Below are 24,957 nucleotides of genomic sequence, written 5' to 3'. Positions count from 1 at the left end.
AAGACCCTAAGGAGGGGAAGCAAGCCCCAGCTGAGAACCCCCAACCCCCATGAAAGCCCCCCAGATTCAACAGACCATGAACAACCAGAGCTCACCCCTCTTATAGTTGTTCCTTTGAGGAACCCAGGGACTCTGATGACCCAGTGCCCCTCAGTGGAACACCTGTCACATCCCCAGCACCCCTTCCATCATTCCCAGAAGTGATGCCACATCAGGGCCGAGCTCCAATACTGGAGGCAAAGTGCTGATCTGGCTGCTTAAGGCCCCCTCCAAGAGAAAGGGGATGTCCGCTCAGGCACGTGCCTCAGTTTAGGGCGTGTCTGAGCTCAAGGAAGGGACAGGCCTCTTGCCTCCCATACAGACTCTTCATTCAGGGCCTGACCTTATACCAACACCACCTTATAGAGCACCTCTTAGAACCAGCTCCAGCTCTCAGCCATTGTGGCTGAGGATAACAGCCTCCAGGGACTCAAAGATGGGAATCCCTGCATTATATAAATATCACTTAATGATATTGCCTGTGTCCTGCCATACTTGACTTTTGCTTTTGATTAATTACAACATATGTTGAACCACCTGACAATTTTCTAAGGCATAAATAAATAAATACTTGTATAAATGTATGTTCTCTGTGTTTGTACTTTTTCATTTGGTAAAATGGAACATTCCTAAAATTAGTGGAGGGCAAGGAACATTGATAATTTATTTTCAGCACAGTCTGAGTAAAGACTGACTAAAGAACAGGAGAGGCAGCAAGGCCATCAAGGAGGGATGGAGGGAAGGCGAACACCTTTGAAGAAAAAGCTTTTCCATTGGTTTCTTGCTCCATCAATCACAATGCTCAAATAGGTGTAGGAATCTCCTGGACCAATCATCATGCCCCATGAACTAATCTGGGAGAGGGAGTCATAAGGAGGAGCTTCCAGTCTCCCTAGCAAGTGCTGAGGGTGTCCTTTCTCCCTTACAAAGAGCAATTCCTCACCTTTTGGCCTCCTTGAGGACCTCTAAGCTATTTAATGAATCATCTTTTTCCTTTGTGATTCAGTCACACAACCATTCTCTTTTATCACTGCATAAAAATTCTGGTCTTGGCACCCTCCAGGCTCAGTGCAGTTCTGCTTCTCCCTTAGTCACTCTGCTCCCAAGACCTTTGGGCACTCCTGGATTGAGTGAGATCCTGGATTGAGAAGTGAGTGGCTATTGCTTCCTCTTCTCAACTGCCATCAAGCAAGATAGAGGCTTCATGTATTTTGCCTGGTGCCATCCTTTGTGCAAACACACATCTTATGACTGGAATGTTTATGCTTCAGGGCAAGTATGCAATGATTTGAACTGCTGTATCCAGAGACTACCACCACAACAGTGTAAACACTTTGGCCTTATTTCACTTTGGCTACAAAGGCTGTTTCACCAAGAGGGTTCCCCCACCCCACCCTGCTTTCTGCTCTTGTAATGACAGAAATGACGCTCAGTCCTGCTCAGTGTGGTATTATTTATCTTTGTGCAGAGATAGGGCCATAGTTCAGTGTTAGACCTTTTGCATGCAGATGGTCCCAGGTCTAATTAGTGCACTGTGTGCACTCACTCCCCCCGCCCCCAGTTCCCACAGAGCATGCCACATCACTGATTTCCCCCTGCCCACAGATTCCTCCCCCTGCCCGATCCTCCATTCCCCCCTCCCTGCAATGTGCACTGTGTCACACACCCAAGCTAATTGGTCCAAGCAGGGGCTCACCAAGGTGCACTGGAGCTGCAGTTGGGGTTCCTAGGTTTGGAGGCAGAGGAAGTTCTGGGAGCTGAGGACCAGAGGGCTGGGTCCTAAGCCACAAGTCAGGCTGCTGGGGAGGCTGTAACTCCACAGAGGGTCAGGAGCACACAGGAAAGCACCTCATGCTTGGAATCAGGCTGGACATGACACAGCAGGACTGAGAATGGTCCTCAGCATGAGCTATTGTCTCCAGCACTGGGCTTGCTTCAGGAAACAGACATTTTTGGAAGGGCAGCATATAAATCAAATACATAAATAAAGGCGTAGGGAGAGCCACACCCATTCCTGTCTGCTGACAGCAGTTCCAGCCTTACTTCTGAGTAAATGGGTTGGCTGCTTACTCCTCCTCCTGAGTAGTGCCATTGCTCAGCAGGGGCCTGGCAACAAGGGGCACACTTGAATCTACATTTGATCTTTGGTATTTCTCTCAGTCAATGCCTGTCTAGCTGGGGACTGGGAGGGGAGCCCACAAGGTTCTGAGAGCCTCTAGTCCATTTGTGGGGCTACCTCAGTTGCAGCTGTCTCCTGTGGCCTGGTGCTGGATGTATCCTTTTAGGAACTTGTCATTGAAATAAATGCTGGAGCGGGTCCCTGGAAGGAGGGCTGGTCTTGTGGTAGCAACTTGCAAGCATGAATTGTCCCCTTTGCTAAGCAGGGTCCTCCCTAGTTTGCATTTGAATGGGAGACTACATGTGAGCACTGTAAGAGATTCCCCTCAAGGGATGGGGCCGCTCTGGGAAGAGCATCTGCATGCTTGCTTGCAGAAGGTTCCGAGTTGCTTCCTTGGCATCTTCGGATTGGTCTGAGAGAGACTTCTGCCTATAACCTTAGAGAAGCCGCCGCCAGTCTGTGTAGACAGTACTGAGCTAGCTAGACCACTGGTCTGACTCAGTAGAAGGCAGCTTCCTGTGTCCCTATGTTTTTTGGGTTCTGCAGGTTCTGGGGTCTCTAAGGCGGAATCTGAGGGAGGTCCCCCTTTTTCCTCATAGGCCCTCTCTTGATAGAGATTGCCTGGTGTCTCCTGTGTTACTTCTAGGGCAGGGGTCTTTATCCTGGCATCCTCAGAGTCAATATTGCTGGCACCTCAAGTTGAGGTTTCTCATCTGAGGAGATTTCTGTGTCATCCGGTTGGTACCTACATGGGTAGGGGCTGGTTCCTGGGTAGGCTCTGAACCCTGCATGCTGATTCTCTGCCCTTGCCAATCTCTCCCCACCCCCCACCATCTCTGTGATAGGTCTACACCCCACTCGAATTTTGTTCTTTTTGTAACTTGGAAATGTTTTCTCAAACTGTATCTTTCTTTTGATGACAAATATATATTTTCAGTTAGTTTCATAGTTATATGTGGCCACAAAGTTAATAGGCTGGAACGTGGTGAATCATTGTAACAGAAAGCAGGAAACAATGGTTTTTACATAGAGGAAGCGTGTGCAAGACTCAATATTTATATATATATTTAGAGAATGTTGCCATGGTATCACTGCAATGACCTTTAAATAGTCTGGTGTTTCCCTTCTGATTTTTTGACAAGGAATACCTCTTCCCGTGGAAAACAAATGTATAATAAAAATTAATATTTTCCTGTAACAGTGTGTTACTGTGCTGTGAGGATCTCCTGTCTCACTTACTAAGGTTGCAGTCCTGTGCATACATCCCTGGGAGTAAGCTCCATTGTACACAAAGTGGTTTACTAGTGAGAATCATGCATAGGATAGCATTGTAAGGTTGTGGACAGATGCCAGCATTTCAGGAGGTGGCTTGACTGGCCACCTGTAAGCACTGGTGTAGGAAGCCCTTGTACTCACTGAGGTCACATTCGGACATCACACAGAACTGGAGTGATACGTGGCTGGGGTTCATGTAACTGCGTGCCGGAATGCATGCAACTGCAGTTTGGACCCTAACTCAAACTAAGGGTTCACTCAGAAAACTCCAACTTGAACCCTCAGTTTGAAGTGAAGCTCACTGTTGGGGTCTCTGGTTTGCAGCTGCCTCCATTTTATTTATTTATATTTTATTTTATTTTATTTTATTTATTCGATTTCTATACTGCCCTTCCAAAAATGGCTCAGGGTGGTTTACACAGTGTAATAATAAATAAATAAGATGGATCCCTGTCCCCAAAGGGCTCACAATCTAAAAAGAAACATAAGACAGACACCAGCAACAGTCATTGGAAGTACTGTACTGGGGGTGGACTGCATTATGTCCAAATGCAGAACCGGAAGCAGCCTTCCCTGGGGCCTTAGTTGAGGGAAGGAATTTCCTCCTTCTCTTCATTGTGATTGGCTGCTGTGGCTGTCCATCAGTCAAGGGAGGAAGCCCAGCAGCTAGCTTAACCTCTTCTCTGCAGTCTCGCAGACTGCAGAGAGGAGGCCAGCGCTTATGTTTGAATTCAGACAGGTAAGCATATTGGGGATGGGGAGGTGGAACTGGAGGTCTCGGTTCTGTCTGAATTTGGTCGAAGTGTAAATTTCTAGCTCTTGTGGTTTGCAGCTCCCTTCAGTTTGGATTTAGCAAAAAGTTGCAATCAGAATCTTAGATGCCCTGCAGACCAGAGACAGCTTTGCAATGATTGGCTGGGCCCTGCCTCCTGGAGTGCCTGTATCCCAGGAAAGCCTAACTGAAGATCAGGAGAAGTCAGTCTGCCTGCTGGAACTTGGAGACTCAATGTGCAATCTTCCTTAACTCCTGGAGTAGGCCACAAGTGTCACGCCCTCGATCTCCGACAGCGAGGAGGAAGGGGAAGCTGTCAACTTTCCAGCTTTCCAGCTTTCCAACTTTCAGGAGTGTCTGAGGGGCAGAGTCCGGCTGTCAGCGTTCATGAAACGGCTGTGGTAGATCCAACTAATGATTTAGAGCAGGCACAACAACCTGAGTCAGCAGAAAGAAGAAGAACTAGTCAATGAAACACTGACACCACAACAACGCAGGCGCAATAAACGCAGAATGCAATTAGAATCTATTAGAAGGAGCAAACGCCTCTTGCTGAAGGCTGATAAGCCGTGAATTATTGCCAGCTGGGAGCTATCGGCTTCCACTATAAATCCTGTCACCAGCCGTCTACTCCTTGCTGAAAAACAACGTACATCATTCAGTCGACAGCGTTCAGCCAAGCCGTGAACTTCCCTGGCATTTGGCCAGACCTTGACAACAAGGATCTGTTAGTTCAGGACTAGTTTACTTCCTTATTATGTTTGGTTTAATGTGTGATGTAATTTCTCTGTCCTCTACCCATGTTCAAACCCAGGCTCTTATCCCTTTGGTAAAATAAACCACCTTTTGATTTTGTAACTGCTGGTCTGTGTTTGGTGTGTCTAATCCCCAGACTCCCTACGGCCGAGCTGTTCAGGGCATGCTGTTGTAAAAAAGAGGTGACTCTGGGGCTAGCCTTCCTGCCCTGTCAGGTGGGCCATTACAATCGGTCAACATCCAGACTAATGAAGTTAGTCTAATGCAACAAAGTTAAGTTAGTCTAATGCAACAAAGTTAAGCAACGTCCCAGAGTTGCGCTCTTGTGCAAATGACACCTGCCACAGGCGCGTAGCTACTGAACGAAAGGGTTCAAAGAACATGGGCCCCCAGCTCCTGAGGGCCCTCCAGCTCCATCCTTTCCTATTTTCTCCATTGTCTCCCTCAATCTGAGGGGCCGCCAGAGAGAGGGATGAACACGGGCCCCTTCTTCCCTAGCTACGCCCCTGACCTGCCACATAATCTGACTGAGGAAGAGGTTTCCCAGCAGGAGGCGCATCACAGGTCACGCACCTTGTTGTGCATCTGCAAGGATGTTTGCGCTCGTGCAACCCTAGCCTGGGACACAAACGGGCGCAACATGTTTGCACAAGGCCTTCGTTGGTCTGCTTATCAGCCAGGGTTTGCAATACATACTCTTTTCTTGCCATCATGCTGTGAGCACTGAGGTGGAACAGCCTAATATGTGCAAAGATGGAAGCAGTTGAGCTTTCCAATTGCCTCTATTGATTTTGTTTAAAATAATTCACCTGCTGGCTCACTCGCTCTCAAGTGCATCTTCTTCTGTCCATTTCTAATATCTCTGCCACTGTCTTTACCGTAATCAGAAGGCTCTGTTCTGAAAATGCCATATTGTATCAGAGCAATAGCCTTCCACTTACAGTGGCATAGGAAAGGGGTGGGGTGGGTTTTTTCGTTGTCGTGAGTAGAACCATTCATGAGGGGAAAATATATATCTTGCTTTAAAACAGCGTTTCCTAAGTGAAATGCATACAACTGTGGATTTCTTAATAAGAAATCAAAGGCAAAATAATCATTATCTTGAAAAGAGCACAGCTTGTGTAGGATACAGTCTGTCAGAAGCCAGAGCTTAATCCTTCCTTTGTTTCCTAATCATCAGTTTCTCTCCAAAATATTCCCTCCATTAACAGAATTGTTCTAAGACTCAAGACTTGAATTCCTCAGAACCTTAGGAGAGCAAGAATTAAGCACCAGTTACAAAGTGGTGTATCTATTGTATTTGCATATGCCCTTTTAAAATCCTAATCCTATTCCTGTTCAAACTTCAGTGCTTAATACATTTCTCCATCCTCCCCACCCACTGGGACTTAACTGCCCCACAATGTGCACAATGCCTTATACTCCATTGCAGCATTTAAGCAAGTAAAGACAATGCAGCATTTGAAAAGAATTGTGCCCGAATTATTTCTGTTAATGAGCACAGAGGAAATTACTTTGAATCCCCAAATCTTCCACCCTGAGGCCATTCACATGACCTACCAGGCAAGTGGGTGGGGTTCCCCAAGCCTTCCCTTTCCCCCCAAATGATTGTTGTTTTCTGCTCCCACATGATCAGCCCTGCTCTGTGCTGCGCGGAGCAGGGCAGATTGCTCTGAAGCTCATGGTCCTGGCCCCCGGAATCCCACAATGCACCACACGAATGTGCAGTGCATTGTGAGGATGCCCCCCCCCCCAGTGATGGGTGGGTGTCTGTAAGTGTTGCAGCACTGGCTGAAAGCAGCCAGCACTGACGCACAGTCAGGTAAACGGGGTTAAGGGAGCACTTGCTCCCTTAACTTTGTTTAAGAGGCGAGCTCCCTAGGGGGCTTTAAGAACATAAGAACAGCCCTGCCGGATCAGGCCCAAGGCCCATCTAGTCCAGCATCCTGTTTCCCACAGTAGCCCACCAGATGCCTCCAAAAAGTCCACAGGCAAGAGGTGAGGGTATGTTCCCCTACAACTGGTATTTAGAGGCATCTTGTTTCTGAGGTGGGAAGTGGCCTATAACCTTCAGACTAGTAACAACTGACAGACCTGTCCTCCATTAATTTAAGAACATAAGAACAACCTTCTGGATTAGGCCCAAGGCCCATCTAGTCCAGCATCCTGTTTCACACAGTGGCCCACCAGATGCTGCTGGAAGCCTACAGGCAGGAGTTGAGGGCATGCCCTTTCTATCCTGCTGTTACTCCCCTGCAACTGGTATTCAGAGGCATCCTGCCTCTGAGGCTGGAGGTGCCCTATAGCCATTGATAGAAATAGTAGCCGTTTGCCTCTGGGAGCTGCATGCTTCCTGGTGGTTCTCACGGGCAGCCAAGTCCAGGCCTGGTCTTGGCTGCTCGTGAGAACAGCCTCAGTGTCTCTTTAATTCTGGTTCCTTAAGATGCTCAGAACTGCCACAGGATTCTCCCAGTGGTGACTGCATTTGTTTGTAGTTGTATAGTGCCATTTAGATTCGTAATCACTACAGCAGTGGTGCACATTTAGCAAATGCAAGGGAAATGTATGAGAATGTCCCTATAATATCTCCTTTGTGTCTTTTTGGGAGGGCGAACCCTTTTGGCATAGGAACCATCTTCTCATTCTTTTTGCTATGGTAACCCACGTTGAGCACCTTTGTTTTCTGCTTTATTCACAAGATTATTTATCTTTTTTTAGATAGGACAGAGCCAAGCATCAGAGTGGGAAAGATGGAGAGCATTTAATGAATTATCATCTGGTTGTAGAAAGGATGAAAAGAGCTTATGCAGTGGTCTGTGTTCTCTCTAATTATTTTCATCTGTGTGCGGAATGAATTTTGTTCTGGGCGGCAGTATCAAGGTAGTGTGTGCACATGTGCATTCAGAATGGGGCCTTCTGATTCAACCTCAGCAGGATAAAAAAATGTGTGAGCGCATGTTCATGTGTTAGAGGAAACACTGGCAGTGGTGCCCTTTGCACTTTCCTAGCTGTTAATGGAGAGTGATGGCAGTGGAGGGTGGGAGGGGCCATGCCCTTATCAGCCACCACTGTTAGGCAGTTAGGGATATGGGAGCAGTTTGCATGGTCCAGATGCAGCCACTTACACAAGCCAAGGATATCATTGGTCCATGGCACATGCCACTATGGGACATGCTGCTATGTCTTGAAAACAGAACCAGTTGGCTTCCCTGACTTGGAATTGGCAAACCTGTAAGGATGGGAAACTGCTGGAAGGGAAGAACAGCAGTGAATTTCCATGTGTACAGAACCTGTATCCATGGACTGGACTCCACCCACACCAGCTATTCATATCAATACTGGTAATTAACCAGGAAACTCATGAGCCCTTTTGGCCTTTCCCAGTCATTGGCCGGCAGTCATGGACACTACAGCAGTTGAATTTTTCCATGGGCCACTGCATCAGCTTCTCTAGACCTGCCTAGCCTTTGGATAGCAAGTGATCACTATGTTCTTTTATGCACCAGAGCATTTATTAGTGTGCATCCGTCACAGAAAATCACAGTGAAGTCATGTCTATTGACTTTGAAAATACTGATGTTAAAACGTCCATTTTCCCATTAACTTTTTAATTCAGCCTTTGCCACTAGCAGTTTGTCTTTGTGTATATCTGTGTTTAGTAAAGGCCGTAGTAATGGCACCAAAGGTGAGAAACCAGTTTGCGGATGGAGTGTATACTGGCACCCGCCCAGCCTGAGTTAGTGGCTAAGCACCCAGTTCTTGAAAACAGAGCCTGTCTTCAGAGCTTCCCTGACTCACAAGTGGCAAACCAGTAAGGGTGGAAAACTGCTGGAACAGAAGAGCATCAGGGAATTTCCATGCTCAAACAAGAAGGACCTTGATCTCTGAAATGGATCTGTGGTGGGGGGGAACAAATCCAAATCTTGAAAACACGTTTCTGTAAAAGAACACAAGCCATTGAAATCAAATTTGGAATCCAAGAGTGTTTGCTATTCTTATCTGATTCACCTTGTGAAGAGCTTCATGCAATTCCTGTTTTATGATTAGGATCTCCCCCACTGTTCTGCCCCAACTATTGATGAACATAATCCAAGCAGTGTTAAACACTTTTAAATCCTATTTATTTCAATAATTGACTTAAGCACTTCTTAAATCTCCCCAGTTGAAACCAATGGGATTTAAAAGTGCCTTTTAAAATTTGTCTTTTCTTTATTTACTTCCCAGCATAGGGACTAATGAGAGATGTCTTTGTGTTGTGTGTTTTTTTAACAGGAGACTGCTGGCTGTTGGCAGCTATTGCCTCTCTCACTTTGAATGAAGAGGTTTTGGCTAGAGTTGTTCCTAGTGATCAAAGCTACCAGGACAGATATGCAGGAATCTTCCACTTCCAGGTACCGTAAATACACCTTTTACTGTTGAAAGGCAAGTGTGCAGACAGAAGGAAAGATTGAGGAACAATTCCTTACTTAATTTTTGTGTGGGAGAGGAAAGACACTTGAGGAGGGGAGATGGGTTCTAAGGTCTGGTGGGGGAGAAAGACACTTTGCAGGGTGACAAATGGGCTACTAGATTTGACAGAGGGAAGACACTTTGTGGGGGGGGGATATGAGCTATTAGGTTGGCAGGGGAGTTCAGTAAAAGGAGGGGGAACTCCTTGAAAGCAATGGTGGTGGTGGAAAGAGGGGAATCTGTATCCCTGATACCAAGAGAAGGAGTACACAGAATAAGGTCCTTTCCAGACAAAGGCCCTTTTCTGTATGGGCAAGGCTGCTTTCTCTCTAGTGCTTTATATTCATATCACATGATATTCCCATTTCTATGTACAGGGAGGGGTGGAAATACCTTGCTGCCAGAGCAAGGAAGGTAGTAAGGAAGGGCTACCCAGTCTTTTTTATTTGAAAGAGCTGTCCAGCTGAGGGCTGGGATGGAGATTGTGAACCTACAGCCTCCTGGAAGGGAATGTAAAGCTGCTGGGGAGCCAGCATAAAGGGATTTGTGATGCAAGGAATGGTGATATCATGGGCACATCACCCGGTAAGGTGTCTGTGACCAATTTTCTGCAACCACTTTTCACACAGCAAAAGATACATAAAAGCTGTGCTTGCTGGAGTGAAAATTACAATTTACAAGCCTCTCAAGGCACATTTTGGCTTATTTTTCTGAAACATAGAGACTGACTTTTCAAACAGAATCTCAAGATGGTGATTAATGTGTGGCCTAAAATAACTTTTGTGTTGCCTGCTTGCTTGGAGCTAATATTTAGTTGCCGCTGGTGACCAAGCAGGTGGCCGTTTGCAAGCCTTAGTTTTGTAATGTATTTATTGAGACAAAGAACATCCAGCGTGTTTGATTATGCTTGTTATTAAACCAGCCATGTGGGTAAGGTGGCAGGCTTCAGAGATTAACAGAACTCTTTCACAAAGTGTGTTCACACATGTGTTGAAACTGTCTTCAACATTAGGCGGTACCACCTGTTTTCAACTATAGTCAACCTCATGGCTCCAATATATGTCATTCAGCATTGCTTTGTTTTCTTTCTCCTTTTCAGTTCTGGCAGTATGGGGAGTGGGTGGATGTTGTTGTTGATGACAGACTGCCCACCAAAGATGGAGAACTCCTCTTTGTCCATTCAGCAGAGGGGAGTGAGTTCTGGAGTGCCCTGCTGGAGAAGGCCTATGCCAAGTAAGTAGAGGGAGTCGTGAAAACGGCTCAGCTTAACACAATGCTTTTTAAAAAACAAAAAACCCTGAACTTTCTTTTCTTCATATCTAGCCTCTTGGTCCACAGATTAAAAAGTAGGAGGAGAACAATGGAAAAGTGGTTTTATAATGCGGATATTTCTGCAGTTCTAACAATAACCTCAGCTTGTGAATTGAAAATGTCTGCTGACTTTTCCACATGGCTTACAAACAAGGAGCTGGTCTTGTGGTAGCAAGCATGACTTGTCCCCATAGCTAAGCAGGGTCTGCCCTGGTTGCATCTGAATGGGAGACTTGATGTGTGAGCACTGCAAGATATTCCCCCCAGGGGATAGAGCCGCTCTGGGAAGAGAAGAAGGTTCCAAGTTCCCTCCCTGGCTTCTCCAAGATAGGGCTGAGAGAGATTCCTGCCTGCAACCTTGGAGAAGCCGCTGCCAGTCTGTGAAGACAATACTGAGCTAGATAGACCAATGGTCTGACTCAGTATATGGCAGTTTCCTATGTTCCTATGTAAGTGAGAGAACACAGAAAGGGAAAATTAGGTTGCTGTGGTGTGGCCCATGATGTGGGAGATTTGTGATGAGGGGCTTACATACAGAAGAGCGAGCGGTGTGTGCTGGCTCAGGGAGGGTCCAAACTGCATTGCACCCACAGAGCTTCTGTGGCTCTTAGGAACCAGGTCAAGACTGTCGTGACACTGCTCCATTTATTCCCAATGGGAGCCGCCTGGCTGCAGCGGTGACACCGTTCTTAGAAGCCATGGAGGCTCTGAGAACTCGGCAGACACGAGGACGTGGTTTGCCATGGTGGCGCGCTGCTTTGTACGAGAGCCAATATGTCCTGCATTTTTAAAAAAAGAGTTAATTGCAACTGCACCTGGCACCAGCTGCCTGTCCTTACTTTCAACAAGGCCTTAATAAAACCAAGAATAGACCGTGCACATTGTTTACTCATGCATTTCCATTAAACTGGAGAGCAGGTGAACACTGTTCAGTGAGTAAGAACAGGAGTCTTCCCCCCCCCTTGACCCACCCCCCGGTCCTTCCTTAAACAAGACCACAAGCTGCAGGTCTGTGTTTCAAAACTCGCTCCGCTTAATGCTAATGTGCTCCGAACCTCTGAGATCTCTTATCCCCTTAGACTTCTGCCTGTGAGCTTCACTCCTGTAGCTAGTACCACCCGCACTTCTAGATCTGCTATGCTATCAAATATTTAAGAACATAAGAACAGCCCTGCTGGATCAGGCCCAAGGCCCATCTAGTCCAGGATCTTGTTTCGCACAGTGCCCCACCAGATGCCGCTGGAAGCCACAGGCAGGAGTTGAGGGCATGCCCTCTCTCCTGCTGTTACCCCCCTGCAACTGGTACTCAGAGGCATCCTGCCTTTGAGGCTGTAGGTGGCCCACAAACCTCCGACTAGTAGCCGTTGATAGACCTCTCCTCCATGAAGTTATCCAAACCCTTCTTAAAGCCATCCAGGTTGTTGGCTGTCACCACATCTTGTGGCAGAGAATTCCACAAGTGGATTATGCATTGTGTGAAAAAGTACTTCAATTTGTTGGTCCCTAGATTTCCCGGCAATCAATTTCATGGGATGACCCCTGGTTCTAGTGTTATGTGAAAGGGAGAATAATCTCTCTCTCTCCACTTTCTCCACACCATGCAGCCTTGCCTCATAAGAAAGGTGCTCTAGGCCCCTGATCATCTTGGTTGCCCTCTTCTGCACCTTTTCCGGTTCAACAATGTCATTTATTTATTTATTTATTTATTTATTTATTTGAAGCATTTAATATACCGCCCACTCCAAAGACTCTGGGTGGTGTACAATGGCGTGTAAATAAGGTAACATTAAAAATTACAATCAAAATTACATTAAAAATAGCAAACTAAAATAGAAAATGGAAAGGAAATAAACTACAGGGCAAATGCCCGGTAGAAAAGAAAGGTCTTCAGTAAGGATTTAAAGACCGGTAAAAAGGGAGCTAGACAAATCTGAAGCGGAAGAGAATTCCAAAGAAGTGGGGAAGAGTATCTCCGCCTTTTCTCATGTGCTGCTTTATATGCCTGCCGCTGCCCCCCAGAATCCCTGCAGCATGCTTCCTTCCTTGCTTCCTTTAAAAGCCATCTGAAAACCCACCTTTCCCATGAAGTCTTTGGCCTTAACCCCTTTCCCCTATGGCAACTGAAACAATCCCATAGTCTTCCTCCATTTCCTTCCCATTTCTCTGTTGTTTCCCTTTTGTTGATATACAGATTGTAGGCCTCTGGAGGCCTGTCCTCTCATTGTTTGAAAATTTCCCTGCACAAGGATGGTACGATAGAAATAATATAAAATTCATGGATGGAAGGAAAATTAGGCTGCAGCTACAATGCTAGAGGCCAGTTTTCATAAACTTTCCCCCCATTCTGTTTTCCTTTAAAATGCCCACTGAAGCGGCTGTCTGCTCCATCTTGTATTTCAAATACAGAGAAGAAACCTGAAATATTACATGTCCTGGTTGCATTGTATATAGGGCGAATGGATCCTATGAGGCACTCTCTGGCGGAAGCACCACCGAGGGCTTTGAGGACTTCACCGGTGGAATTGCCGAGTGGTATGAGCTGCAAAAAGCACCACCCAACCTATTCAAAATCATCCAGAAGGCTCTTCAAAAAGGCTCTCTCCTTGGATGCTCTATTGATGTGAGTCTGTGCTGCCTTTTAGCCTACTGTCAAGGTTCTTCTGAACACAGAGCAATTGGCAAGTTCTTTCTGGTATGGTAATTGCATGCTTGCATAGATTCCCAGCCCTCCTGCTAATACAGAGAATCTCTGCCTGAGAAACTCACCCTGGCCTTGTTTTTATATAAGAAGTGGCTGGTGTCTCACTCTCTGCCTAATCCAAAAAGTCCCCTAACATGCTGGGCAAAGAAGCTGGAAGGGACCCTGCTTCCTCCTGACGTCTTCGATGGTGCTTTAGCAGCTCTTCCAGCAGACAGTTTTGCTGTTCAGGGTTGGAGAAAGGTACCAGCTGCATAGTTCAAAGGCAGCTGCTGTGTATCAGCGTGTGTGGGAACAGCAATATCAATTGATTGACAGTAGATTCGGGACAGACCAAAGAAATTGCTTCTCCACACAACACATCAAGTTACCAAATTCACTCTCGCAGGATGTGGTGAGGGCTACTAGATGGCTTTAAAAGGGGATTAGCAAATTTCCCCCTGCTAAATGAACAAAGAGGTGCATTTTAAAGTGCTGACACTGTTATGTTTAGCAACTGGGAGACAGCAACTGTTCATCTCAGCAAAGCATCTCTTCCATTTTGCTGGTGTCTCCTTTGTGTTTCTTTTCTGATTGTGAGTCCTTTTGGACCTGAAACCATCTTCCCTTTTCTTTCTGCTATGGAAAACCTTTTTGTTCAAAAGCACTATATAAATATACACATGAGTGGAAGGTGCTAGATCCTCCCCCCACCCAACAGTTTTTCTCGCTTCCAGTATGGGAGCCTAACCAGGGGACAGAGCATAAATGGAAAACGGGAGGGTTCAGTACCCCCTGCCTTGTCTGTTTTTAAAACGTATCCCCCACCTTTGGTTTTATACGTGACTAAGGCTGATCTGTGTTGAGAACCACAGGTCTGCTGCCATCACATATAGTTTCTCCCCATCAATGAACCTGAGTCTCCCTTGTCGGAGGCCAGCACTCAGCCCCTCCAACTTTGCAGTTTCTGGTTTGATTTACATTAAGCTCTGTTAATCCACAGATAAACATGGTAAATAACAGGTGTCTAAATAGGAGTGGTGCAAAAGTCCCCTTGCCTTATGATTGCTGTAGAAATTGATCCTAGATGTTGCATGTATTTCAGGCTAGATTGATAAACTGGTCCCTTTCCAAAATGGATTTTAACAAAGTATGCAGATGGCCAAGGGCTTGATGTGCCATTCTGGTAAACAAAAGATGAAAATTCCAGGAAGGAGCTTCAGCAGCAGTTTAAAGGGGATTGAAAATAATCCATTCGTTTTAAGATAAAATAAAGTGTTTTGGAAGAAATATGTCAGTGAAAGGGAAAGCCCTCGGGCCAGGAACTTAAGGCCAAGAATGCAAATCTTGAATAGATAAAACTTATTTGGAAGACACAAAGTACCAGCGAAGTATTATCAGTACAGCAGCAGACTGCAACAAATTCTCTAGGGAATGTGGATGTCAATTTTATTCTGCTCATGGGGGTGGCATTTGTTTAAAATTCACTTCACTTCACAGCACAACACAAACACTTCCAAATCAAAGTAATACAAACCAGGGCAAAGACCACAGTTAGAAAAGAGATACAAGCTGATTCCCTAGCAGGTTTGCCCAGCGATTTCTGCCCCCTTGGGGTTTCTCGTTTTCAGCAGTGACGGCCCATGAATGCGCTGCTGGAGGGGGGGGGGGCGGCGGGAGGCACCATTAAGAGTAAATGAATTCTGTGCTTACCTCCGCAGCTGCCACTCACCTTGCTTACACGGAGCTGAGCCCCTGCCAGCGGCCAGGTGAGTGGAGGTGATTCCCCGCCGCAGGGGCTGCTGGGTGGCACGCCGCTTCTCTGAACAGTGTTCAGATGCGGCGGCTGCAGAAGAAAGCACAGAATTCATTTACCCTTAAAGGTGCGTTGTCCCGTCCCCGCGCGGCGCGTTCATGGGCTGCCACTGGTTTTCAGGTAAAGGTAAAGTATGCCGTTGAGTCGGTGTTGACTCCTGGCAACCACAGAGCCCTGTTGTTTTCTTTGGTATAATACAGGAGGGGTTTACCATTGCCATCTCCCGTGTAGTATGAGATGATTCCTTTCAGCATCTTCCTATATTGCTGCTGCCTGATATAGGTGTTTCCCGTAGTCTGGGAAACATACCAGCGGGGATTCGAGCCGGCAACCTCTGGTTTGCTAATCAAGTCATTTCCCTGCTGTGTCATTGGGTGGCTTCTCCTCATTCTCAGCCTCACAATAAAATTTCTTGCGTCTAAGGGCAGATCTATGTTCCCATCAGATTGTGATTCCGGGTCTATGACTTCAGACCCGCAATCTGGTTATGCTGTCTCTGTATGGGCCACCTAGTAGTTCATGCAGCGTTCCTGTAGGAAACAGTGGGATTGCTGAGGATGGCACAGTCCACATGGATACCAGCTCTGTAACAAACTATCCCTACCCCACAGAGCATCCATAGCTCAGAGACAGAATCCATGTTTTGCACGCAAAAGGCCCTAGGTTTAGTCCCTGGTATTTCCAGTTAGGACTGAGAAATACCCTTCTCTGAAACACTAGAGAACCACTGCCAGCCACTGTAGACAATCCTGAGCTAGATGAATCGGTGCTCTGATTCAGTATAAGGCAGCTTCATATGTTTGGGGGCAGGAACAAACAGCTGCTCTTGTTTCCAGTTCTGCACTAAAACACCAAAATGTAAGGTAGATCTCTGTCTAGGGGAAAAGAGTGAGATTCCCTGTGATATCAAAGGGTTTGGGTTTTTTTTAAAGAAACAACACAAGGGAAGTTGTTGGGTGCAGACGGGGACTGTGTTGGTGAATGTAAATAATCATGGCTTATCACACATAAAATCTGAAGCAACAGCTTTTGCCTCCTTCCTTTGCTATTAAAATCCTACCAGCTAAGGGTCATTCTGTGAAACAATATGTTGGGCCAGGCCACTAATGAGGTGTGAGGGGATGGGTGCTGCCTCCATCTCACTGCCTGCACCACCTGATGTTGGTGCCACATCCATTATTCCTCTTCCTGCTCATCCTGCGCTGCTTTTGTGAAAAGGAGAGGGCAGGGAACAGAGCAGCAGGCAGTGTGGAGGAGTAGAGTGGAGGAACAGAGCAGCAGGCAGTGGGGAGGTATAGAGTGGAGGAACAGAGCAGCAGGCAGTGTGGAGGTGTAGAGTGGAGGAACAGAGCAGCAGGCAGTGTGGAGGAGGAGTGTGGAGGAACAGAGCAGCAGGCAGTGTGGAGGAGTAGTGTGGAGGAATAGAGCAGCAGGCAGTGTGGAGGAGTAGTGTGGAGGAACAGAGCAGCAGGCAGTGTGGAGGTGTAGAGTGGAGGAAAAGAGCAGCAGGCAGTGTGGAGGAACAGAGCAGCAGGCAGTGTGGAGGAACAGAGCAGCAGGCAGTGTGGAGGAGCAGAGTGGAGGAACAGAGCAGCAGGCAGTGTGGAGGAGTAGAGTGGAGGAACAGAGCAGCAGGCAGTGTGGAGGAGTAGAGTGGGAAAACAGAGCAGCAGGCAGTGTGGAGGAGTAGAGTGGAGGAACAGAGCAGCAGGCAGTGTGGAGGAGTAGAGTGGAGGAACAGAGCAGCAGGCAGTGTGGAGGAGTAGTGTGGAGGAACAGAGCAGCAGGCAGTGTGGAGGAGGAGTGTGGAGGAACAGAGCAGCAGGCAGTGTGGAGGTGTAGAGTGGAGGAAAAGAGCAGCAGGCAGTGTGGAGGAGTAGTGTGGAGGAACTGAGCAGCAGGCAGTGTGGAGGTGTAGAGTGGAGGAACAGAGCAGCAGGCAGTGTGGAGGAGTAGAGTGGAGGAACAGAGCAGCAGGCAGTGTGGAGGAGTAGAGTGGAGGAACTGAGCAGCAGGCAGTGTGGAGGAACAGAGCAGCAGGCAGTGTGGAGGAGTAGTGTGGAGGAACAGAGCAGCAGGCAGTGTGGAGGAGTAGAGTGGAGGAACTGAGCAGCAGGCAGTGTGGAGGAACAGAGCAGCAGGCAGTGTGGAGGAGTAGAGTGGAGGAACAGAGCAGCAGGCAGTGTGGAGGAGTAGTGTGGAGGAACAGAGCAGCAGGCAGTGTGGAGGAGGAGTGTGGAGGAAAAGAGCAGCAGGCAGTGTGGAGGAGTAGAGTGGAGGAACAGAGCAGCAGGCAGTGTGGAGGAGTAGAGTGGAGGAACAGAGCAGCAGGCAGTGTGGAGGAGTAGAGTGGAGGAACAGAGCAGCAGGCAGTGTGGAGGAGTAGAGTGGAGGAAAAGAGCAGCAGGCAGTGTGGAGGAGTAGAGTGGAGGAACTGAGCAGCAGGCAGTGTGGAGGAACAGAGCAGCAGGCAGTGTGGAGGAGTAGTGTGGAGGAACAGAGCAGCAGGCAGTGTGGAGGAGTAGTGTGGAGGAACAGAGCAGCAGGCAGTGTGGAGGAGTAGAGTGGAGGAACAGAGCAGCAGGCAGTGTGGAGGAGTAGAGTGGAGGAACAGAGCAGCAGGCAGTGTGGAGGAGTAGAGTGGAGGGACAGAGCAGCAGGCAGTGTGGAGGAACAGAGCAGCAGGCAGTGTGGAGGAGTAGTGTGGAGTCACAGAGCAGCAGGCAGTGTGGAGGAGTAGAGTGGAGGAACAGAGCAGCAGGCAGTGTGGAGGAGTAGAGTGGAGGAACAGAGCAGCAGGCAGTGTAGAGGAGTAGAGTGGTGCGCTAAGCAGGAAGTTGGATCCCCCCTGCCGCCATTCCCTCTCCCACCTTCTACCTTTTGAATAGGCAGGGCGGGGCTGTCATTAGGACAGGGCAAGCAGGGTGACCGCCTGGGCCCTGCTCTTGTTGCTGCCATTAAAATTAACTAGAAGGGGGCCCTGCAATAGCTGCCTTGTCCCAGGCCCTGCACCCCACCAGGGCTCTTTGAGGACACCCTGCCTGACAAGGGGCAAGGTGAGTGCACAGCAAAGGAATGGTGTTTGCGGCACCTGCCAAGTAAAGGGACATTGGTTGGGAGAGGAAGGGTGAGCACTTGGGGCGGGGTGAGGAAAGATCAGAGTGGGGGGGACTGACACGCACCATGGCCCAGTTCATAAGTAACAGGAAACTGCAGGTCCTTTCACCTCCAGTTCCCAAACCTGAATGTATGAACAGTGGGAAATAGAGTTTGCAAGGGGAAAGCGAACTGCAGTTTCCCTCACCAAACTCCTTTCTGAACCTTCGGTCAGTGTGGAGTTTTGCCACCGCAAACACCCTCTCTCTAGTTCGTAGTATTGCATATGAACACTGGCACCGCCATTTGGGCCCCTTGGAGCCAGAGCTGAGGGAGGAAGCTCCTCCCTCCCTCTGGTCTGATTGGCTGTGCAGGCTGTCCTTCTGTGAAGAAGGAAGCCCATACAGCCAGCTCCCCCACCTCTCTGCAGTCTGGCTGACTGCAGAGAGACTGCTCTCCCCAACATTGATTGGATCCGTGGTTCCGTATTACACATGACCTGGGCCCATGTGTGTCCTCTTGTGTATGTGGAGGGAGATCAGGGGGAATTGGTGTGTGGCACAGTCTGTGTGCCACAGAGGAGGGGGGTGGGGAGGGGAGATTGCACACCAGTGTACTGCATGTGCCATGAGAGTTCAGGGAGCAGCTTGTTATGCCCCTTCAGGCACTGATGTGGGGACTTTCGCTGGGCCTGAAAAGATGGTCCAGATTCTATGTATTTCTACGTTCCCATCATGCCACTGGTTGAAGTTTAGCCTTTTGTTTTGATTGAACCAATGTCCATTCTTTCCCCATTCAGAAACTAGAGAGAGACAGACACACAAGGCTGAGCTCTTGGAGCTCACTGAAGCTTAGAAGATGGTTGATCAGTGAGAGAAACATTAATCCAAAAGGCATGTCGCATGTTATATGACAGATGAGTGCATTCCCATTGGTCCACTGTTTGTTTCCATAGCAAACACCACAATGTTTGGAAGGAAGCTGGGTGACTTGTGGGTCCCATGGATACATTCACTGGGCATATTCAGACATGCACCTTCCCACCCCACCATGGAAACCTGTGATAGACAAATGGGAACGCATCTTTCCCACAGTACTTTAAGTAGATTTACTCTGAACTAAGTCCCACTGTGTTCAAGAGGATTTACTCCCAAGTAACTAGTGTATTTGGATTTGTGTTTGTGGTCTCAATTTAGCATTATTACCTGACCCACTTATACCTCTTGCACATTCTGCAATCAACATGCCAACAATAACACTGTACTGTATATCGCCTTCAAAATTGTGCTGTTTTCATGGAGTATAAGGCTGCTGGTCATGTACTCAACTGATGGGAATTAATCAGTTTTCAAGCTTTCTGTCTCCTGGAAACACCTCCATACATCACCTTGCCTGCCATAGGACCTTGGTATGCTGCAGAGAATATAGGGTCACACCCTAAAGCAGGTATTCCCAACCTGTGGTACTCCAGATGTTGCTGAACTACAATTCCCATCACCCCCAGCCTCTGTAAATTGTAGCTTGGAATGATGGGAGTTGTACTTTAGCAACGTCTGGAGTGCCACAGGTTGGGAAACCCTGCTGTAAAGTGCACCAGACAAGGTGCCTCCCAGGCCTTTGGGGTCTTGCTGTTGCCTTGGGTAAACTGAGTGTGCACCCTAGAATAGCCCCAACACTCCCCTGCAGCTAGACAATGCATGGGAAATGTGGTAGTGGTTGATAAGCTTCCAGGGAATCACAGGATTCTTCAGGACATGGTAGAAAACCACTGCCCTAGCAAATCTCAATGAGCTGCTAGCAGCTTGGGGTGAGGATGCTGGATTCCATTCACTTATATGACTAGCTAACTAGTATCAGTAGTTGGATCTGCCACCTTGATGAAGAATTCTGTGTAATTCAAAAGTATACATGCACACATCTGCACCAAGAAGGGTTGGTCTATTCCAAAAAGCTACTTTACTTTTTTTGCATTACTGAATTGGAGACTGCATCTCCCAACTTAGCTCCAGAGACTGCTGCCTTTTTGAGCTCACTAGAGGGTATATATGACTGGATTGCTTTGTGTTTGCAGATCACAAGTGCTGCAGAGACCGAGGCTGTCACCACACAAAAGCTGGTCAAAGGACACGCATACTCTGTAACAGGCGCAGAGGAGGTAAGTTCTCCATTTTGGGAAAGGGAAGAATGTAATGCACTAAGGATATAATCTCATGGCAAACCAGTAGCTGATATGATGTGTGGTCTTCCATCAGTGTTGTGAGTGCTCTAGGGCTGCTGCACTTGTAAAAGGCCACAGAGGAGAGCTGGTCTTGTGGTAGCAAGCATGACTGGTCCCTTTAGCTAAGCAGGGTCTGCCCTGGTTGCATATGAATGGGAGACTTGATGTGTGAGCACTGTAAGATATTCCCTTCAGGGGATGGAGCCGCTCTGGGAAGAGCAGAAGGTTTCAAGTTCCCTCCCTGGCAACATCTCCAAGATAGGGCTGAGAGAGATTCCTGCCTGCAACCTTGGAGAAGCCGCTGCCAGTCTGGGTAGACAGTACTGAGCTAGATGGACCTATGGTCTGACTCAGTATATAGCAGCTTCCTATGTTCCTATGTAAAGCCGCCCTGGTGGTCTTGCACAAGAGCACTGTTGTACAAGTCCTCAAGATCAGTGCTGCTGCAGCACTACTTCCACTATTTTAAGCAGTTGTGCCACAGTGCTCTTGCACAAAACTGCCAGGGGCGACCTATTTACCAGTGCATTAGCCCTGGTAATGCTGGCTGAAAACTGTGCGTTGTGCTGGCCAGTAAAATTACCTATGCATCGTACTGCTCTTTTGTCTGTGGGAATATTATATGAAATGTTTGTGTGTGCTGCCCTCTTGTGTCTGTGCTGCCTCACAACAATAAATCGCAGCGTGTAGCCTTATCAACACTCTACAGGTGAAACTCGGAAAATTAGAATATCGTGCAAAAGTCCATTAATTTCAGTAATGCAAATTAAAAGGTGAAACTGATATATGAGACAGACGCATTACATGCAAAGCGAGATAAGTCAAGCCTTAATTTGTTATAATTGTGATGATCATGGCATACAGCTCATGAAAACCCCAAATCCACAATCTCAGAAAATTAGAATATTACATGGAACCAATAAGACAAGGATTGAAGAATAGAACAATATCAGACCTCTGAAAAGTATAAGCATGCATATGTATTCAGTACTTGGTTTGGGCCCCTTTTGCAGCAATTACTGCCTCAATGCGGCGTGGCATGGATGCTATCAGCCTGTGGCACTGATGAGGTGTTATGGAAGACCAGGATGCTTCATTAGCGGCCTTCAGCAATTCTGCATTGTTTGGTCTCATGTCTCTCATCCTTCTCTTGGCAATGCCCCATAGATTCTCTATGGGGTCAGGTCAGGTGAGTTTGCTGGCCAATCAAGCACAGTACACTGTATACTTTTTAGAGGTCTGATATTGTTCTATTCTTCAATCCTTGTCTTCTGGGTTCCATGTAATATTCTAATTTTCTGAGATTGTGGATTTGGGGTTTTCATGAGCTGTATGCCATGATCATCACAATTATAACAAATTAAGGCTTGACTTATCTCACTTTGCATGTAATGCGTCTGTCTCATATATCAGTTTCAGCTTTTAATTTGCATTACTGAAATTAATGGACTTTTGCACGATATTCTAATTTTCCGAGTTTCACCTGTAGACTTCTGTTCTAAGGAACATTCAATGCTTAGTACAGGCTGCAGTACAACCCATTGTGTGTTTAACATGTGCTTTTCCAGGGAACCCTATCACATATGAAGAGGAGAGCTGGTCTTGTGGTAGCAAGCATGACTTGTCCCCTTAGCTAAGCAGGGTCTGCCCTGGTTGTATATGAATGGAAGACTAGAAGTGTGAGCACTGCAAGATATTCCCCTCAGGGGATGGAGCCGCTCTGGGAAGAGCATCTAGGTTCCAAGTTCCCTCCCTAGCAGCATCTCCAAGATAGGGCTGAGAGAGACCCGTGCCTGCAACCTTGGAGAAGCTGCTGCCTGTCTGTGTAGGTAATACTGAGCTAGATGGACCAATGGTCTGACTCGGTATATGGCAGCTTTCTATGTTCCAGCTACAAGCATTTATTTCATTGCAAAAATCATGTTGTGGTGAGCTGCAATTGCCCCTGATTCCCCACATTGCTTTTCCCCTTGTGCATGCACAGTGCAGTAAGTGCATGTAGTCACCTGGTGTGCTACCAAACCACAACAGTGTATATTTGGCAAGAAAATGCAATAAACCCTGAAGATCACTGGCCAACATGTTAAAAGCATGTGGACACTTGTGCAGTGCTGTTTCAGTTGTTTCCAATGGAAATACACTGTGCAAGTGTCCACATGCTGTTTTAAGAAGTTACTTAACTGCACTGTAGCATTTCATGTGTGCAGCAGCCTTGGAAGATCAGAAGTGCCAGCACTGGTCTGAGCACTGACTAATCTCAGCTTGGAGTAAATCGGTGAGGTAGAAGTATATATTTAAGTAATTAAAACTTTGGGCAAAATATTACTACTACGACGATGACGACGACAATGGATATTTATATACTACTCATCAGCCCAAGTTCTCATAGTGGTTTACATAGAAAAATGAATAATACATAAATAAGATGGTCTCCTGTCCCCAAAGGGCTCACAATCTAAAAGGAAACATAAGAGAGATACCAGCAAAAGCCACTGGAGGGATGCTGTTCTGGGGTTGCTCTCCCCCTGCTAAATATAAGAGAATCACCACTTTAAGTATAAATATCCACTGTATTCATATGTGACTCAGATAATGGAGAACTTGTAGGTTTCTCATCACCTGCGCTTGTAGAATGTTTCTGTAATGTTATGGCTATATAATATCTTTTATGAATGTTTGTGTTTTTAAAACACAGTACCCCACTCTAGCAACAGTGACCAAACTAGAGTACAAACAAAAATCTAAACACAATTTAAAAACCAGATAAGAACATAACATAAGAACAGCCCTGCTAGATCAGGCCCAAGGCCTATCTAGTCCGACATCCTGTTTCACACAGTGGCCCACCAGATGCTTCTGGGAAGCCCACAGGCAAGAGCTGAGGGCATACCCTCTCTCCTGATGTTGTTCCCCTGGGTGATTTCCGGACTACAAGATTTGCAACGGTTAATGTGTTGCAAACGAGTGCAACGGTTTCAAATCGAGAGTAAAGGGTTGTTTAGTGCTTCGTTGTAAGCTGGTGGCCATTCATATTTTCCATCCGCTGCAACGTATTTTCCAGGCAGGATTGTCCATATTCTCATTGAAATGCATTTCAATGAGAATATGGACCCCTTCTCCTGCTCCATTTGGGCCAATGGAGTCGTGGGGTGTGTATGACGTGACTATCTATCTATCTATCTATCTGTCTGTCTGTCTGTCTATAAATTTCTCAACTGCCTTCCGCTAATCTGCCACCGGGGGAAGCGCCATTCCAAAACAAAACCTTTCATCGTTGCATTCTTGTGCAAATGATTACAGGGATATTTTTTTTAAAAAATATATACTTTTTTTTTTAAATGTAGGGAGCAAAAGGGAATCCTGTAGCAAGCCTGGAAGGGGGGAAGAAAGGAACTGGCGTGCCTGGGTGGGCCCTCTCTTGAATGGCGGTGGCAGCCAGTGACTCCTTAGCTCCCCTGCTGGGGCTGCTGGGGGCAGCCGTAGCAGCAGCAGCCGCTGCCTCCATCACTCTTCCTCAGTCAGTGGCCCAGGCAGAGCCTTGCTAGGGCAGGGAGCCTTGCAGTGGTGGTGGGACGCCTTTCTCCTCTCCACTGTTGCCCTTGCTGCTTCCCTCCTGCCAGGCCTTCTCTTGAGGAGGGAGGATGACGGCAGCGTGCCTCCAGAGAAATAAATAAATAGGGAAGAGGCTGAGGAGAGAGAGGGGAGTGCTCCTCCAGTGAGGGCTGTGGGATCGCCCAGAAGTAAATGAAACATGATTCAGTTCAATTGGTTTTAAGTAAGTGACTGTTCTCTCTCCCTGCCCATTGCCTCGTAGTAAGCAAGTGAGATTGCACAGAAGTAAATGATTTAGTTCAATGGGCTTCCTTTTCAGTAAAAAAATGCACAAGGAAGGGTTGAATTCAGAAATCTGCTCAGCTGCTCTCAGATGTGCACGAACCGGTTCGGAGGCCCTTTTTCTTGGCAGTCAGTTTCTTGGGATGACCCTTGGTTCTAGTGTTATGCGAGAGGGAGAAAGTTTTCACTGTCTCTGTACCATGCATAATTTTATAGACCTCTATCACATTGCCCCTCGGTCATATTTTTCTAATCTAAGAAGTCAAAGGTGTTGTAGCCTTACCTCCTAAGCAAGGTGCTCTAGGCCCCTGATCATCTATAATATCCTTTTTGAGATATGGTGACCAGAACTGTACACAGTACTCCAAATGTAGCCACACCATAGATTTTTATAAAAGCATTATGATATTAGCAGTTTTATTTTCAATCCCCTTCCTAATTATTCCAGGCATGGAATTGGCCTTTTTCACAGCTGCCACATATTGTGTTGATAGTTTCAATGAGCTGTCCTCTATGACCCCAAGATCTCTTTCCTGGCCGGTCACTGACAGCTCAGACCACATCAGCGTATCTGTGAATATGGGGTTTTTTGCCC

The 24,957-nt window shown here is 47.1% G+C and overlaps 1 protein-coding gene across 1 annotated transcript in view; it reads left to right on the top strand.

Annotated features, from left to right (window-relative positions):
- The window catches only part of LOC128350261 (calpain-2 catalytic subunit), a 74,792-nt gene that overhangs the window by 9,790 nt on the left and 40,045 nt on the right, over positions 1-24,957 (top strand). Inside the window, exons 3-6 of the mRNA XM_053308275.1 lie at positions 9,234-9,352; positions 10,510-10,643; positions 13,173-13,341; positions 20,382-20,465. Of these exons, the coding sequence (XP_053164250.1) occupies positions 9,234-9,352; positions 10,510-10,643; positions 13,173-13,341; positions 20,382-20,465 (506 nt within the window). The remainder of the gene's footprint in view (positions 1-9,233; positions 9,353-10,509; positions 10,644-13,172; positions 13,342-20,381; positions 20,466-24,957) is intronic.

This window comes from Hemicordylus capensis, chromosome 1 (genome assembly GCF_027244095.1).
Source record: "Hemicordylus capensis ecotype Gifberg chromosome 1, rHemCap1.1.pri, whole genome shotgun sequence".
Lineage (NCBI taxonomy): Eukaryota > Metazoa > Chordata > Lepidosauria > Squamata > Cordylidae > Hemicordylus > Hemicordylus capensis.
The sequence above is the reverse complement of the archived record's forward strand: the minus strand, read 5'-3'. Positions and strand labels throughout refer to the sequence as shown.